This window comes from Otolemur garnettii, unplaced genomic scaffold (assembly GCF_000181295.1).
Source record: "Otolemur garnettii isolate 467f Iridium unplaced genomic scaffold, OtoGar3 scaffold00008, whole genome shotgun sequence".
In the NCBI taxonomy this organism is placed as follows: Eukaryota; Metazoa; Chordata; class Mammalia; order Primates; family Galagidae; genus Otolemur; species Otolemur garnettii.
This window is the reverse complement of record NW_003852403.1, coordinates 11,435,556-11,453,767: the sequence shown is the minus strand read 5'-3', so window position 1 is coordinate 11,453,767 and position 18,212 is coordinate 11,435,556. Positions and strand designations below refer to the sequence as shown.

Sequence of the window (18,212 nt, the reverse complement as noted above, 5' to 3'; positions counted from 1 at the left end):
GTGGTTTCTCTCAGAGATGGAAGGGTGGGTGGGTGGGTGCTGAGGCTCTTACAGCTGGGTGATTGCAGGATCCTTGGTAAGTCCTCTTTACTCACCATTCTGTTTATTTTCCTGCCTCTTATCTGGTTATCTCTTACCCTGGATGTTATCATTTTTAATTTGTAAAAGAAATAATCTGTGTCTGGCAGCTACAGAGCTGACCCAAATCACCTCCTGTGTCCCAGGAAAATGTAGAACAGTGACCATACGATCCAGCAGGATGTTCACTTTGTTCTGTTCAAAGCAACTTGTGTGACTTTATTGACTTTTTCCTCTCTGGATTCCTTTTCAAGGTAATTGGCTACTAGTATTTGGTTGTTTGGCTTCTCAGAAATATTCTGATGTGAGAATTTTGTCAGATTTAACTTTGGTAGTAAGTATATTTAAAAAAAAAAAGAATGCCCTTGCTTTCTTGACATGTATACATGTTTCTCTGCAAACCGTCTGCTAGTGGAGGGAATCCCTTTTCTTCATCCACCAGAGGGAGGCTTGGACTGAGCGGTGCAGGAGGCTGAGTTCCCTGTTCTGTGGAGCTGGGTACCTCTGGCTCTTGGAGCATATACCATTTTCTTTCCCATCCTAGGCAAGCTTTGGTCACTAAACCAGCTAAAGCTCAGCTTCCCAAGTCCTGTTGCTCTTACTAACACTATCCCTGTTTCTCATCCTTCCCGCCATCGACAAAGCCCGGTATCCCAGCCGCTGAGGTGGGTATAGGTGTTGTAGCTGAGGCAGATGCGGCTGATGCTGTTGGGTTCCCTGTCCCCCCTGACATGGAAGACGATTACGAACCTGAGCTGCTGTTAATGCCATCCAATCAGCCGGTCAACCAGCCCATTCTGGCCGCGGCTCAGTCCTTGCATCGGGAAGCTACCAAGTGGTCTAGTAAGGTACTGATTAGCACCCCCGGTTGGGGGCTGCTCCAACTGCATCCGGCCATGTGCAGCCTTGACACGTTGCATCACTCATGATCTGTGCGGGTCCTGTGAGTCTGAGCAGGGCGGGCGTCTGTCTGTCTGCACCATGTTGTTAGGACTGGCTTCACAAGTTTCATAGGTCTGCTAATACCAGATTAACTGGATTGCCTTTATGTTTGGGGGATGAAGAGCGATGGGGTCACTTTTTGAAAGGATTCATTTTCTTACTGACCTTGTGGCCATCATTGGAACTTTAAACCCCCTGGGGAGCTGTGTATGCGTCTCTCAATAACTTCTAGGTCAGGAACCACTGTAGACCATTAAAAAGTCACCAGGCCTGACCACAAGGCCCCCACTGACCTCTCCCTGATGGCACAGGCAGAGTTGGCCAGGGTTAGGAATAGCTTTATACGCAGGGTCTCTGCGGGAGGACTGCTTGCTGCCCTGCACTTGGCTGTGCAGATGCTGGCCTTGATGGCCACCCACAGAGAAGGGGCTTCACTGACTGCTTGTCCAGGTGTCTCAGTGGGAGGACGTGGGAGCAGGGAGTGCTCAACGCTGCAGGATTGGTAGCAGTAGAGTTTTGGCCTTGGGGACTGAAGCAAAGCTCATCTGAAAGTAGGGGTTGGGGGTGATCACTTTTTCCCCTTTCAAGGTGGCATGTTGCAAGAAGAAAGGGTCCAAGAGTGATGGGTTATAACTAACCGTGGCACTATGCTGTGTTCTAACCAAGGTCATGAAATCCTGGAATGACCCCAGGTCTACACCAGAAGAAGTAGACCCAGGGGGCCTTTTCTAATACACCCTCGCCTCATGATTTCTCCTACCTGTGTTCTCTCTGGCCTCAGTTACTGCCTGAGACGTTACGCACCCTCCAGCATAAGTGACTAGCCACCCCATGGTGCTGTGGGGGTCTGCCGCGAAGCACCTGGCAGTGGCATGGTTTGTGCGCCTCACTGCATTGTGTAGCGGTTGAAGAGCATGAGGGGAAAAATGAGTAGGGCCTGGCCTGTGGCGTAGTCTTGGACATCGCGTTGGCTCTTATTTTGGGTTGTTAGCCCCCCAGTGAGCCTTTGCAAGGCATAAATTACTTGTGTATTTCTTTATTATGATCCGTGAAAGTTCTAGTAAATCAGAATACCAAATCTGAGGTACAGCCATTAGTTGGAGTGGGGGTTCCATTTACAGCCTGACTCAACGATTTGTATTTTCCTGATGCGTCACCTGGCATCCTCTCAGCTGAAGGTTCCCTTAACTAGAGGCTTCACTTCACTGAGGGGAACGAAGAAGTGATTCTTTACCCTTTACATGTGAAAATTAAAGTAACACGTTCTTTCAGGCTGATGGGAAAAACAAGAGGCAGTAGTAGAGGGAGGGCCAAAGCAGTCCAGATCAGAAATCTTTGTTCCTTCACATAGGCTGAGAATAGTTACTTGGGGTTTTAAATTCTAGTTAGGTAGCGTGAGTCCTTGGCTGCTCTTTCTAATGAGGGTGAGGATGAAGAGGATGATTTCACCATGGGGGAAGGCGCCTCTGTATTTTTCCCCTCAGGCCAGCTCTACTGCTTGCTCCCTATAGAAATAACAATGCCTGTTTAACCAAGTCCTTGGCCCTGCCCCCAAGTTATTGACATCATTAACCTGGAGATGCTGCAGTGCTTATTCCGTGCTGTGCCTGGGGGCACGTGTTGCCCTTCAGACTAATGTCTAGGTCTTTCTTTTTTTCAGTCAGGAGATGTCTTTCTCCCTCCTCCTTTCTCGTCTCTCTCCCACTCCTCTCTCTGCTGTCATCTTTCTCTAACATGGGGAGCTGGGGCGAGTGCCCTGGCCTTCTCTGTTTCTCCCGTGCTGTCTATATCACTCAGGAACGGTCCTTTTCTCCTTGTCTTGCCCTTCCAGAGGGACGCCCGAGTGGCAGGCTCCCTTCTCTCTCCTCTGTGCTTCTACTTCCTTTCTTACTGTGGCCGGAGCCTGGGCAGAGCTCTCACTGTGTCTTTGCTTCTCTCTAGGGCAATGACATCATTGCAGCAGCCAAGCGCATGGCTCTGCTGATGGCTGAGATGTCTCGGCTGGTAAGAGGGGGCAGCGGTACCAAGCGGGCACTCATTCAGTGTGCCAAAGACATCGCCAAGGCCTCAGACGAGGTGACACGGTTGGCCAAGGAGGTTGCCAAGCAGTGCACAGACAAGCGGATTAGAACCAATCTCTTACAGGTACTCGGGAAAAGAGGTTGTGTGTGTGTGTGTGAGTGTGTGTGTGTGTGTGGGGGGGGTATGAGAGGAAGATCTGGAGAGAGAAAAAGTAAGTAAAAAATAGCAGAAGGAAAGTGTATATAGATTCAGATTTAGAAAAAGTTTACTTCTCAGTCAGATGAAAGAATTTGACATCTTCCATTTCTGGGCAAAGGAACTGTACTGGCCTTAGGGCGAGAACAGGTGGAATCTTGTTGCTAATTTATCGGGTGCCTTATGTGTGTCAGCTACTAGGGATATAGTGGTGGGTGGGGAAGTCTTGCCCTCAAGGAGCTCGCAGGCAAGACAAACATGAAAACATACAAATTAAACTTTCTCTTTAGGTGTGTGAGCGAATCCCAACCATAAGCACCCAGCTCAAAATCCTGTCCACAGTGAAGGCCACCATGCTGGGCCGGACCAACATCAGTGATGAGGAGTCCGAGCAGGTACGTGTCTGCTGCTCTGGTTTTCTGCCAGCAGCTTCTGTGCCATCTTGCAGCAAGTTAATGCAGCTTTGGGGGAAATTTTACGTCTGAACTGAGTATTCAGTATGTGGGACGGACTCAGAGTCTCTTGGGGGTGGGGGAGAAAATATGTGGCAGAGATGCTTCAGAAATTTGGAACTGGGGCTGGGTGTGGTGCTCACGCCTGTAATCCCAGCACTCTGGGAGGCCGAGGCGGGTGGATTGCCTGAACTCACAGGTTCGAGATCAGTTTGAGCTTGAGCGAGACTCTGTCTCTAAAAATAGCTGGGCGTTGTGGCAGGCACCTGTAGTCCCCACTACTGGGGAGGCTGAGGCCAGAGCATTTCTTGAGCCCAGGAGTTTGAGGTTTCTGTGCCGGTGATACCATAGCACTCTACCCAGAGTGAGAAAATTTTTTTCTGTCTCAAAAATTTTTTTTTGGAATTGGAAGTAAAGCTCTTGTGAAACTGTTGTTAGTTGACAGATGGGAAGCTGAGGTGTAGGGGAGGTGATGTATCTGAAGTAACACTGAGTCAGTGGCAGTTAGGATTTGACTCAGTTCTTTACGTAACCCTGGGAATCGGTTGGTTCTCTGAGGCCCCCAGTGCTACTCCCTCTCACCCACTGCAGGCTTCCCACCCCTGTGTGATTAGTGCCTCAGGGAGGATGAACAGCACAGGCTCTTCAGGGACCAGAGGGAGTAGCCTGTGCTGAGAGTGAAAGACACATCCAAGGAGGTGCTTCTTTTGTACTGTCTGACAAAGGTAGAAATAAGAATGAGCCAGGCATGGAGGCAGGTGCCTGTAGTCACAGCTACCTGGGAGGCTGACACAGGAGCATCGCTTGAGCCGAGGAGCTTGAGGTTGCTGTGAGCTATGGTCACACCACTGCCCTCTAGCCCAGGTGACAGAGCAAGACCATGTCAAAACAACCCCCCCCCCAAAAAAAAAAACCATAAGTAACTATGCAGTGTATCAGTTGGTGATATAGGTTCTCTGGAGAAAAACGAAGGAAGCATGGAAGGATTAGCAATGCTGGAGATGGGGAGGTGGTTTGTGAACAGGGCCTCACCAAAATGACAATTGAACAGAGATCTGAAGGAGACGAGTAAGGAGGCAGAGTCTACCTGGGTAAAGAGGACTCCAGGTACTGGGAACAGCGAGTCCTGAGGGAGGAGCATGTTTGAAGACAGAGTACCTTGAGGCCATCTGAGGGCACACAGTGGGTGATGGTCCACTTTGGGGTCTCTTTGGTGATCCTGCTAAACCATCAGTGATGTGGCAGGAAGAGGGGAAGCCAGGTAGCGGTGGGGTTCACTGCAGTCTACTCTTGGCTTAAAGCTATTCTGTAGGCAGGGCTGCAGCAGGGACTATGGGTAATGGAGAGTGCCTCTTTCCTTGCAGGCCACAGAGATGCTGGTTCACAATGCCCAGAACCTTATGCAGTCTGTGAAGGAGACTGTGCGAGAAGCAGAAGCTGCTTCAATCAAAATTCGAACAGATGCTGGCTTTACACTGCGCTGGGTTAGAAAAACTCCCTGGTACCAGTAGGCACCCGACCGAACCTGGCTGGGACAAATACCCCGACGAAGCAGAAGGCAAATGATCTGAGTCCCAGGAGTCACCCAGAGTTGTTGGGGGTTGAAAGCCACACTGTGGCCTGACACATCAGAAGGGAATGGGGGGGGGCCTCTTCACATTAGAAAACATTTATACTTTTTTCATGGACACTTTGAAATGTGTCTCCGTATAAAACTTGTATTCTCAAACACAGTTATACTTGTGCACACTCTATCCTGATAGGCAGATCGGGTTTCTAGCCCATGGACTTCATGTACACTCAGAATCCAAGAGTAACACTAGCCAGATACCCTGCTCTGCCCTTGATGCCTAGGAGACATTTCCCTGTTTCCCTCCGCTGGACCCCGTTTATTCTTCCAGGTTCCCTAGACAAGTCAGTTAAGGAAATCACTGTGCCTCCAAAAATTGTTCTGAGCTTTCCATGCTGCTGCTGCTGCTGACCCTGCCTGCCTTCCCTGGGCTGTGCTACTGGGTCCTTTTCAGAAGTGAGCTTCGCTGCTGCAGGGAAAGGTGGCCTCTGGGGAGCCCTAGCCTATGGGGCCTGGATTCATTTCCTGCCCTTCCCCAATTTAATCTTTCTAGTTTTCCACAGTATAAAACTAGACTTCAGAGAGGAAATCAGAGTCACATGATTCTTTATCATGCCCCCCCCCACCCCCCCAGTGATGTCTGTGCTAGGGAAACTTCCCATCCCATATCCTGCCTTGGCCACCAAGGTAGCCACCCCCCAAACACTGTGTCCTGGTGCTCTCTGCCACTGGAAGGGCAGAGTAGCTGGGGTGTAGCCCTGCCCATCTTCCCGTGGGGCCACTCCCAGGCTCTCAATGCTTTGTCACTGCCTGTGGAGGTCTGTGCTGAGGCCTTAGCATTCATACATAGCTCTAATTGTTCTTTCTGAGCTGAAATGCTGCATTTATTTTTAACCAAATCATGTCTCCCATCCTGGTTTTTGTAGTCTTCCCCCACACTTCCGAAACAAGATTTTAAAGATAAGTAGGTGTTCATCTGTAGTTTTTTTTGAAGATCCTTTTTAACTTTTTGAAATTCAGTCCTAAGAATTAATACTCCCCACCCAGTGTTTATATAGAAGGATAATCCTGTCTGAAGGACACTTCCTGCCTAAGGCAGAGTGGGATCTGCAGTCTAGAATTCTGGTGCTACTAGGAATGGGAAATACTCCTCTATAATTCCTACCTCCCTTCAGCCAACTACAAACAAGGCCTCCTACATTTCTCTTCCAAGTATGATTGTTCCAGTAATGGGTAATATTTACTTATCACCACAGTAAGATTCCTTTTAGGCAAATTGAGAGAGGGTTTCCAAATTGTCACCAAGTGTTTCCTGGCACATGGAACCATATTTCTTCCCAGAGCCCAGAAGCAGATGAGTATAGAAAGAACTCTTGCCCGAATGTCCTAGCTACCACCCCCAGTGTGTGTTAGATCCCAACACTGAATGTAGAAAACTTGCGTAGTGGTCCTGTACACTCAGGCTTCCTGTATTTCCTTTTAACTAATGAAGGTTATTTTCAAAGCCCTCAGCATATTTGTATAGTGCTTACCGGATAAAATGCAATATTAATGCCTTTAAAGTATGAATCTATGCCAAAGATCACCTTTTGTTTTACTAAAGATTAGGGGAAATAAGAAAAATCATGTTTGCTCACCAAGTTCTTCTGGTAGATTGAGACACTGGTTTATACTTTATGCCAGATGTGCTTTTCTATAGTATCAGTGTGGAAGGCACAGTGAAGCAAATTAAAAGAATCCCTGAATGATTAGGTATGTCACCACTAAAAACCTACATTTATAAGCTAGGATTTGTTATATGAAAATATTTTCTGCCTTTTTTGTTCTGTTTAAAACAATAAAATGCATTTATATAAATAATGCTTTAAGTGATGATGGGTCAGGTTTCTTCTTCACTTTGAAGAATACCCAGTGAAACTAATCCTTAGTGTCTGGGAACTGTATTTTTATTTAATCTGAATGTATTGGGAGAAGAAACCAATAGTAGTAATGAGGATCTGTGTGATGGTGGACAACTTTGGGGATTATACTAGAGTAGGAATCAAAGTCACGAGGATCAACAGTAGGCAGAAGACAGCTAGATGTGGATCCCCCCGGTTGAAGGGGTTTGTCTTCATCTTAGAAGATGCTAGCCATTCCTGGAGCCCATCACTATTTCCAAGAAAGCTGATATTGATAAATATGCAGGAGTACCCCAGGTCCATTTTTCTTATTCCAAAGTCCGGTATAGAATAGTAGAGTTGTCAAGAATTCACCAGAGCTATGGGGGCAAGAGTTGGCTTTGGGGACTATATTCCTCTTCTTGCTTGAGGAAGCACTGACTAAAAAAGTAGAGTAGGTGCTTGGTTTAGAGTTGAAACATGAGTGTTTTTACCTGATTTCCTAGACCTGAAAGGGGTGAGTATAATTAAAGGGTGATATTGATATGCAGTGTTGCCAGTTACAGAGGCAGGTCGCAATGTTTGAATTAAAGACATCTGAGGCTGTTGTACCAGCAGTCTCTACAACTGTCTCATCTTTGTTGTTTACCACATTCACTGGTGCTGCCTTCCGGCTGCATTACAGTTGTTTTCTCAAGTAAGTTGCCTCTAAGGACAAGCGGACCAGCATCTTCCAATGGTTCTTCTGTAGTACCACTCAAGGAATGAGCCCATCAGGTAAACTTCCAATAAAATGACAGTTGATTCCCTCAGGCAGACATCAATGATCTACTTCATCTACTCATGGGCTATACTCCTTCATGAATTTAGAAAAAGGGAATATTTTGGGGATTACCTGGAATATTCTAATACTGCTAAGTCTTCATAAATATTTGCTATTGGTAAGTGGTAGTGGTGGTGGCAGGGAAAGTAGTTTGGGTGATGATACAGAAAAAAAAATCTCGTCATATTCAACCTGTTCTGACACTGAGCCTCACATATCTGAGAATGTCTGATCAACAATGAAGCTTCCAAAAAAAAAAAGCAAAAACAATGTCTTGCTTTTATCTTTTTATTGATAGTATAACCAGAGCTAACGAAATGATTTACTAGATTCTATCAAATTAATAAATAAAATAATTTAATTGTGAAAAGAAACAGTCTACTTGGCTATAGGAGAAACTGCTTGAGGCAAGGTCTCTTGGCATCCATTCTGCTTGGATAGAAGAGAAGACAGCACAGGAGGAAAACTGGACAGCCTAGGCATAGATCGTCAGGATTAGGGATTCTGCAGAAAAAATGCAAATGTTCTCTCTGCTCTTTTGTGGTAAGGACTCTGAAGAGTAAGACGTTAAAAATGAAAAGCAGGCTCGGCGCCCATAGCACAGTGGTTGTGGCATCGGCCACATGCACCAAGGGTGGCAGGTTCAAAACCAGCCGGGGGCCAGCTAAACAACAACAACTGCAACAAAAACAAATAGCTGGGCATTGTAGCAGCGCCTGTAGTTCCAGCTACTTGGGAGGCTGAGGCAAGAGAATCGCTTAAGCCCGAGAATTTGAGGTTGCTGTGAGCTGTGACACCACTGCCCTACTGAGGGCAACAAAGTGAGACTCTGTCTCAAAAAAAAAAGTGAAGTAATTGAACTGGGTAACCAACCTTAGGGCAAAAGGAATAACTAATGGGCAGTATTTTGACTTTAGTTGCCAATCTGATTGTTTATTCTAGAAATTTAGAAGTGGTCTTTCTTAATAGATGAAAGGCAGGTTGGGCCCCCTAGGCAGGCAAAGGTAAGAATGGATGGCGGTACAGTGGGTTCCCGCTACTAGCACAAACCACTAGCCCTGGGCTGCATAAATGAGTACAAGGGCCAACCTTCACATAAGAGGGAAAGTGAGCTACAAGCTGAGAAGACAGAACAGAATAGAGCCACCAGGAGAAGAAAACTTATAGCTTAAGTAGGAACAAGAAGGAATGTAAAGAATAAGCACTTTAAACTTTCAGCCTCTCTCCATTTCCCTAATGAGGCAGAATGACTAGGCAAGGACCACTAAGCCTATGAAGCTGAACGAAGTGACACAGTGAAGCTGAGTGAAAAAATCTAACTGTCCACTGACTTTCTAACCATGATGACTAGTGGGGTACCACCTATGCTGCTGAGGGTTTTCTTTCTGCCTCACTATGTGCATGTAATGCACTGTCAGTGTTCTGTCAGTACAGGAGAGACGTAAGTACACCAATGACAGGTGTGACAATAGTACTAGGAAGGAAATCTGACTCGACCCCGGGGAAGCACACAAGATGAAGAGGGATGCGGGCAAATCCAACCCCGGAGAACAGCAACCAAAGATTTAAAAAGACTGAATGCCAGTGAGGCAAGCATAGCTTCCTCCTCTCGCTGAACGGGGGCACGAAGCATGTAGGCTAACCCTACTTTAAGCAGTGTTGGATAAGCTTTATAAAACAGGAAGATGGCAAAGATTTCACTTAAGTTTCTCTTTTACTACTTTAATTTGCTTAAAAGCGCAAATGCTTGTGCTTGCAAAAACTTCTTCAAAGCAGAAGTAGTGTTCCCTTTTACTACCTTAATAAAGCATTTGCCCTTTGATACAAATGATATTTACTAGGCGAACAGCTGAACCAGTGGCACAAAATGGAGATGGTGTTTACTGTAGCAAGGTCCCTTAAATCAAAATCTGAGCTCTACATAAAAATCTTATTTATAAAAAATACAATACCAAGTTCAGTGAGAATGGAGCGTGGAGCGGCAACGCTCCCTGCCAGGGCCATGTGGAAGTGGCTTTTGCTACAGTGCTTGCTTAATGGCACGAGTGAAAAGCTGAATAAGGCAAACACTTGAAGAGGCAGTTTTCTGTAAACTTCTTGGGGTGGGAGAGATTTCCTCTGTTGGGAGAGACACTGACTTGGGATGCTAAGAGCAGAAGGTATGATAGTTGGCTGCACCTGACACATCATGTCGCAGATTAAGATCGCTCCTGCTGGATGAGACCAGTTTTGGGGAGAGTTTATCACTGTAACTTTCTGCCTTTACTGTTATAATGTGCAGTGTCCTGGTGGGGTACCCCACTGTGGAAGAAATCACTTCCAAAATCTTCCTAAGTGAAAAGATACAAAATAAGCTAAGTCATTAAAAAAGTTTCCTTAGCTTAAAGCTCCTTAAGAACCCTACTTTAATTACTAAGCTACTTTGTTAGCAGTATGTAGCTCCACACGAATGCTTTAACTAGAGTATGTATTCCCACCCACTTGGTACCTAATAGTAATAAATTGTAATGACACTTGGAAAACAAACTGATCTTGAGAAATTTGGCCTCTTCTCATGTCCTCACTTGGAACTTTCCAGCTTTTGTGACATATTTGACTCCTTTAAATGGCTTATACTTCTCCCCATACATGTCCAAGCGGTTTACTTTTAAGCCTGTGTCAAAAAGAATGAAAAGGAATAAATTATCAGTCATACCAATACAGTTCTGCTAATTCAATACCATGTTAGCAATGAACACTACCTGGTAAATTTGACAGGCCCCCTTCCACCATTTGGAAGCAACGTTACTTCTAATATTCACAGATTATTGCACTTAGAGGGTACGGTTTTAGTTAAGATTCTTTTGTGGGTAGGGAATGCCTGTTAAGGATAATCCTACTTTTTGTAAAAGTGAATGACTCCCTCCTTTGGTGGAGGTGAGAGGAGGCTCTGAGAAATAAAGCACTTTCTTAAATCATTCCTGTCTAGGGCACTGGCCCCTAGGCCCAGTGTAAAAGGCAAACTAGAGCTCCTGTCTCAAACTAGAGACAGGGATCCTGTTATTCTTGTAAACTCCTGACAGTTGAGCTCAGTAAAGCTCAATTACCTTTAAACACAAGTCAAACTTATCCTTACCTGAAATAGCAAGCTGCTGGATCTTGAACTGTATATTGAGGCTTGGGTTCTCTTCTGGCTTGGGTGCTCCAGACTGTAAATTTACCAGTCCTTTAAGACTTGGGAGCTTCTGAGGAGTAATTTTTCCCACATCCCATGTTAGTACCTTAAAAAGACATACAATCAAAACCATTTGGTAAAGACAAGGTTCAAAGACACCATAAACTTCCATACAAAATGAAGCACAGTGCTGGAGAACAAGAGACCTGAGATTGAGTTTACCAGGAATCAGCTCTGTGAGTGGGAGTGGGAGGGAGGGTGGACACTGGACCTGGTTGAGCCTTTACTTTTGGATTAGCACTGTGCTCAGGACTATGCACATGTTATCTCACAGAAGCTTGGGAACGCCATTTGTCTTCTGTTTGTCAGTGAGGAAATGAAGGCTCAGAGAGATCAAATGACAGGGCCACAAGCTAGTTAGAGGCAAGGTTGGGATGTGAACCTAAGGCTGTCTGATTTCACATGTTCTCCATACTGTCTTCACTACTTCTCTGTGGACCTTTTTCTTTTTCTATAAATTAAGACCGAGGTTGGTGTTTTTAAACTTTTAGCTATGAACCATCTGTTCAAACAAAACCTTTAGTGTGTAAGCTCAACAGCAGATGAGAAAGCAAGGCTGTTATAGCGGAAGCCCCTGGGTAAAAGGCCAGGGATCTGGAGCTCCCCTTCTCAGCCCTGTGTGGTCTCTGGGAAGAGTCTCTGAATCTTTAAGATTAGGTTAAATTATTTTTAAAATTCCGTGACTTTATTAACAAATATGCCATTTCATTTATCAGGCAGGCCAATGACCCTGCTGTTGAAAACAATCATATTTTCCACCCAGCAGGAAGCTGAGAGAAAAACCATCTTTTACAGTCTCTCTGAAAACTCTCTATAAGAGGAATGTTTAATGCTATCTTCTTAGATCCACGTAGTATTTATCTCTTTTTAAAAACCTTCTATTCTTTCTCATTAGATAATGGAATGAGTCTCTGGATTATCAATGGATAAGCAAAGGCACACCCTGGAAAAGGACAGAGTGAGCCTCACTTTTCCATTCTCCACTCAGCAGCAGATGCAAGGCCCACCCCCAACCCCTGCAGCCACTGGCACAAGCACGGCCCAGTGTCCTCTCTAGGTTTTGACAGGAACTTTAGTTTTTTTGTTTTTTGTTTTTTTTGAGACGGAGCCTCAAGCTATCCCCCTGGGTAGAGTGCCATGGCATCACGCTCACAGCAACCTCCAACTCCTGGGCTCAAGCGAGTCTCCTGCCTCTGCCTCCCAAGTAGCTGGGCCCACAGGCGCCCGCCACAGCGCCCGGCCATTTTTTTTGGTTGCAGCCATCATTGTTGTTTGGCGGGCCCGGGCTGGGGATTCGAACCCGCCACCTTAGGTGTATGTGGCTGGCGCCTTAGCCACTTGAGCCACAGGCGCCGAGCCAGGAACTTTAGTTTTAAATAAATGCTAAAGCCCTCCCTCCACTGCTCCCCCCAAATCACAAAATAGATTGCAGAAACGCTTGCTCACTCTTGATCTGAGGTGGCTGTACCTTGGTGACTGGATCAAATGTGTAGCTGCCTTGAGTTGGTGTCAGGTTCATATTCAGCACAACTTTTGGCATGTGAACTGTCACTGTAATTCCTTCAATAGTTTTTCCCATATTCTGTTTTGGTCCAATTGTTATATCAAATCTGCCACATGAACTGTTCTCCTTAAAGCTGATATTATGCTTCACATACACTGGTATTGCCACTAGACTGAGGAGGGAATAGAGGAAGATAAAGCACATATACACATAATTAGTGGTGTGGCACAGCTTCACAGACGGCCCGAAAATCTCTGCAGCGTTCCTTAACCCTCTAACTCCACAAAAGGGCTCTATACAGTCGGCGCTCCTTATCTGTGGTTCTGTGTCCTTGGATTCAACCAAATGTGGCTTGAAAATATTTGGGGCTAGGCGTGGTGCCTTAGGCCTGTTATCCTAGCACGTTGGAAGGCTGAGGTAGGAAGTTCATTTGAGGTCAGGTGTTTAAAACCAGCTTGGGCAACAGTGAGACTCTGTCTTTACAAAAAAAATTGTCAGGATAGTCCTAGCTCCTCAGGGGGCTGAGGCCTGAGCTTGGGAGTGTGAGGTTGCAGTCAGCTATGATGATGCCAGTGCACTTTGGCTTGGGCAATAGAACAAGACCTTGTCTCAGAAAGGAAGTGAGAGAGAAGAGAAAAGAAGAGAAGACAAAGAAAAAATATTTGGGGGGGAAAAATAGCCCAGTAAGCAGTAACAATATAGTAATGAAAAATAAAACAAATAAAAAAATAAAGAGAGCATAACAATTACTGACATAGCATTTATGTTGTATTAATTATTACAAGTAACTTGGAGATGGTCTGAAGTATACAGGAGGATGTGTACAGCTTATCTGTAAATATATTTTATTTAAGGGTCTTGGGCATCTGCTGATTTTGGTGTCCATGGGGTAGGAAATTGTTCTGGAACCAATTAACAACTGTATCTCTAGAACCACAGATTAAGCATCTATGCAAGGGGGAGCTGAGTGTAGCACAATGGTAACACTGAACTATTAACTGTATGATTTTTCAACAACAAGTATAGGAATCAAGACAAATCTCAAGTTTAATTATAGCATAAACATTAGGACAAATGGCTCTACTTTACAAGAATGAGTTAAGAGCTCACTGAAAGATAATTTAATATATGTGTTTTACACAAACTAACACAGTTGGCTCGGCTCCTGTAGCACAGCGCCAGCAAGCCTGGCCTGGGCTTGCTAAACAACAATGACAACTGCAACAAGAAAATAGCCAAGCACTGTGGCAGGCACCTGTAGTCACAGCTACTTAGGAAGCTGAGGCAAGACAATCTCTTAAGCCCAAGAATTTGAGGTTGCTGTGAGCTGTGGCACCACAGCACACTCTACTGAGGGTAACATAGTGAGACTCTGTCTCAAAAAAACCAAAAAACCCCCAAAACAAACAAACAAAAAAAACCAAACTAACACAGTTCCTATGTGATAAGAGCCAAGAAATAATTTCTTAGTTTCTGAGTCTTGTCCTGATATTACCCAAATAACTTCTGATATTTTTCAAGGTACAAGAGAGCTACAACTTACAACACTAAATCATTCCTTTAAAACTCAATGCAGAGGGCTTGGCACCTGTGGCACAGTGGTTATGGCGCCAACCACATACACTAAGGCTTGTGAGTCTGAACCTGGCCTGGGCCAGATAAACAACAATGACAACTACAACAACAACAAAATAGCTGGGCACTGTGATGGGTGCCTGTAGTACCAGCTACTTGGGAGGCTGAGGCAAGAGAATCACTTAAGCCCAAAAGTTAGAGGTTGCTGTGAGCCATGACACCATGGCACTCTACCAAAGGCAATATCGTAAGACTTTGTCTCAAAAAAAAAAAAGGGCAGTGCCTGTGGCTCAAGGAGTGGGGCACTGGCCCCAGATACCGGAGGCGGCGGGTTCAAACCCAGCCCTGGCCAAAAAATGCAAAAAAAAAAAAAAAGAAAACTCAAAGCAGAGAAGAGTGACTTGAAACAGGTATTAGGAAATATCCTAGAGAGCTACAGGCAGATGTGTCTCCTTTAGGTACCACAAAAGTCTACAGACCATGGTAAAATTGTGGCAGCAGTTCATAGCTTTGCCCAGATTATGTATGGTCCAAAATGCTTGCTCCCAGCTACAGATTATACGATAGTCTCACTTACTACTACTTTACACTCTAAGGTGTGCTGGTTATTCTAGGCACACACCTTCAGCAGTTCTCAAAGGGTCTCCTAGTGAGCCATGGTTAAAGTGGGCACTGATGAACTCACGTACCCAATGGTCAGAATGGAACAGGGAAAGGTGAGTTCTATTTAGTGCATTGATGTATATGGTGGCAGATTAGGGTTGATGCATTAAACATACTTTTGTGAGCTGACACGGTATGATATGAGTCGGAAATTTCCATCTGGAGGAATAAATGATAAAACTCTTTCAGATTCCCAACGCTTGAACCGGATGCAGGGGTGAAAGCTGACATCATCCAGGAGTCGTGGGTTCTGCCAGGAAAACAGAAGAGAACTGTGTTATAGAATATAATGAATGAGGCAACTCTACAAAAAATTAATATGCTCCCTAAAGATAAAGCAGTCATGTGACAGCTTATTATGACACAACTTTACTCAACCTGATTGTTCCACTATACTTGCAGGGGTGTCCAACCTGTAGCCCATGGGCCACATACAAATTACTTGAGGACTTTTTTGCTTACCTGTCTTGGCAGATATCATGAAAATTATGCTTGGATTTTTTTTTTTCTTTTTTGCTCATCAGCTTTTGTTAGTGTTGTGTATTTAATGTGTGGCCCAGTACAACTGTCCTTCTTCCAATGTGGTGCAAAGAAGCCAAAAGTTTGGGTGCCCCTGCTTCCAATATTTTATATACATTATTCTTTTAAAAATCAATAACTCTATGAGGGAGAAAAGGTGAGTAGTAGTATTTCCATTTCATAGATGAAAAAAATTGAGGTTCCAAGAACTTAAGGTCAGGACAAACTGATGACAGAGATAGCACCAGAAATTAGTTTTCTTAATTGTTCTTAGCAGTATGTTATGCTGAGCTGAAAATGATACAAAAGATCAATGCCTTTTCATATCAGCGAAGCAAGTAATTATTTAGTAAAAATGATATTGGAGACCTGCAGAAGTAAGCCAGCCAGTTTTAAGGCACTTCCAGCACACTTAATCAAAGCCTTCTCCTTATCATTTCCATAAAGGACATGGTTATCATGTAAGTCTGTGGTCCTTAGTCTCTAGGCTATGGACCCGTACTGGCCCATGGCCTGTTAGGAACCAGGCAGGCAAGTGAGAGAAGCTTCATCTGTATTTGCAGTTGCCTCCCAGTGCTGGCATCATCACCTGAGCTCCACCTCCCATCAAATCAGCAATGGCATCAATGACACTGGATTCTCATAGGAGTGCAAACGCTACTGCATGCGAGGGATCTAGCCTGTACATTCCTTATGAGAAACTAATGCCTGATGCTCTGAGGTTAAGCTGAGGTGGTGATGTTAGTGCTGGGACCTTCTATTGTCAGAAAAACAAGTGCAGGGTTCCCACCGATTCTGCATTATGGTGAAATGCACAATTATTTCATTATATATCACAATGTAATAATGGAAATAAAGTGTACAATAAATGTAATATGCTTGAATCATCCCCAAACCATCTGCCCCGATCCATGAAATCAGTCCTTGATGTCAAAAATGCTGGGGACTGCTGATGTAAGTGATTGACTGAATGGGACTATTTCTGAGACAATTCTTTCTAATCTAAGACATAAACTTATCTCAGTATTTATCATTGCATTCTATACTTTACATGTATTAGGCATGCAAGGGGCTATAGAAATGGAGAACAAAATTTACCATGAAAGAAAGGGAGAGATCAGGCATTCCAGATAGCTTAATGCAAGCATCAATGACTCCCTGAATTTCTGCAAAGACTGTAGATCCTGAAGAAAGAAATAAAGAGAGATTAAACATTAATGGAATTGGGGTCATTTCTAGAGCTATCACTATATCTGGAGCAATGGAGATATGCTTGAGTGTCAGACTTACTGAAGCTTTGCACCCTATAGAAGCAGATCAGTGGACAGAGGATCCATTACACCAGTTCAGACAACTTCTTCACTGAGTGCCATGGTCTGTGCCTAACTCTGGTTGGAATATGATAGAATTATAAGGGAAATCAAACTGTCTCCTTTAAAGAGTCAACCCTGTAGGCCAGGTACACGCCTATAATCCTAGCACTCTGGGAGTCTGAACAAGGTGGACTGCTTGTCAGACCAGCCTGAGCCAGAGAGAGACCCCATCTCTAAAAATAGCCAGGCATTGTAGGGGGGTGCCTGTGGTTTCAGCTGTTTGGAAGGCTGAGGCAAGAGGATCTCTGGAGCCCAAAGAGTTTGAGGTTGCTGTGAGCTGTGACACCCTGGCACTCTACTGAGGGTGAGAGAGTGAGACTCTGTCACAAAACAAAACAAAACAAAAAGAGCCAACCCTTTTAGAGCAATGGATATGAGTTTAAAACATTTTTAATAGGGGCTGGGAATAGTGGCTCATTCTTCTAAACCTGGGAGTCCATGGCAGGTGGATTGTGTGAGCTCAGGAGTTCCAGACCAGCCTAAGAAAGAGTAATACTCTGTTTCTATTAAAAAATAAAAAAAAACCTAGCTGCATGGTGGTGGGCACTTGTAGTCCCACATACTTGGGTGACTAAGGCAAGAGGTGGGTAGTGGGTAGTGACATGGCACTCTCACCAGGGGGACAAAGTGAGACTCTATCTTAAAAAAGAATTTTTTAAATAGGATTTTAAAATGAGGCAAGTTTCATATGTAATGTACTAAGCTACTTGTTAACTTTTTTTTTCTTTTTTTCTTGAGACTGAGTCTCACTTCTTTGCCCTTGGTAGAGTACTGTGTCATCACAGCTCACAGCAACCTCCAACCCTTGGGCTTGAATGATTCTCTTGCCTCAGCCTCCCAAGTAGCTGGGACTACAGGCATGCGCCACAATGCCTGGCTATATTATTGTTGTAATTGTCATTGTTTTTGGCAGGCCCAGGCTAGGTTCAAACCTGTACCTTTGGTGTGTGTGGCTGGCGCCCTAGCTGCTGAACTACAGGTGCCAAGCCAGCTACTTGTTAACTTTAACTTTAAGGAAATAGGAGCCGTAACAAATGGAATGTTGTAATGAAAGGGGCACTCTATGAAAAAAGATATTGGCTTATCATTCACAAAAAGTCATCATCATGTAACAATTAATTGTGTGGCCATGAGCAATTCACTTAACTCTTCTGAACCTCAGTTTCTTTGTATATAAAATGTAAGGATAGGGTTCGGTGCCCATACCACAGTGGTTACAGAGCCGGCCACGTACACTGAGGCTGGTGGGTTCGAACCCAGCCCAGGCCAGCTAAACTATGACAACTGCAACAAAAAACAGCCAGGCAATTGTGGTGGGTACCTGTAGTCCTAGCTACCTGGGAGGCTGAAGCAAGAGAATCGCTTAAGACCAAGAGTTGGGGCTCAGCGCCTGTGGCTCAAG

The 18,212-nt window shown here is 44.7% G+C and overlaps 2 protein-coding genes across 3 annotated transcripts in view; one reads left to right on the top strand and one right to left on the bottom strand.

Annotated features, from left to right (window-relative positions):
- The window catches only part of VCL (vinculin), a 150,142-nt gene extending 143,026 nt beyond the window's left edge, over positions 1-7,116 (top strand). Inside the window, exons 19-22 of one of the 2 annotated variants that reach the window (XM_003783542.3) lie at positions 723-926; positions 2,962-3,165; positions 3,528-3,632; positions 5,054-6,993. In XM_003783542.3, the coding sequence (XP_003783590.1) occupies positions 723-926; positions 2,962-3,165; positions 3,528-3,632; positions 5,054-5,200 (660 nt within the window). In that variant the 3' untranslated portion in view covers positions 5,201-6,993. Of the gene's footprint in view, positions 1-722; positions 927-2,961; positions 3,166-3,527; positions 3,633-5,053 lie in introns of both variants that reach the window. The other variant, XM_003783541.3, reaches the window with a different exon arrangement.
- Positions 7,117-9,657: 2,541 nt separating this feature from the next.
- The window catches only part of AP3M1 (adaptor related protein complex 3 mu 1 subunit), a 27,413-nt gene continuing 18,858 nt past the window's right edge, over positions 9,658-18,212 (bottom strand). The window contains exons 5-9 of the mRNA XM_003783538.3: positions 16,536-16,621; positions 15,035-15,168; positions 12,645-12,852; positions 11,078-11,222; positions 9,658-10,615 (exon numbers count right to left, since the gene is read on the bottom strand). Coding sequence (XP_003783586.1) covers positions 10,515-10,615; positions 11,078-11,222; positions 12,645-12,852; positions 15,035-15,168; positions 16,536-16,621 — 674 coding nt within the window. The 3' untranslated portion in view covers positions 9,658-10,514. The remainder of the gene's footprint in view (positions 10,616-11,077; positions 11,223-12,644; positions 12,853-15,034; positions 15,169-16,535; positions 16,622-18,212) is intronic.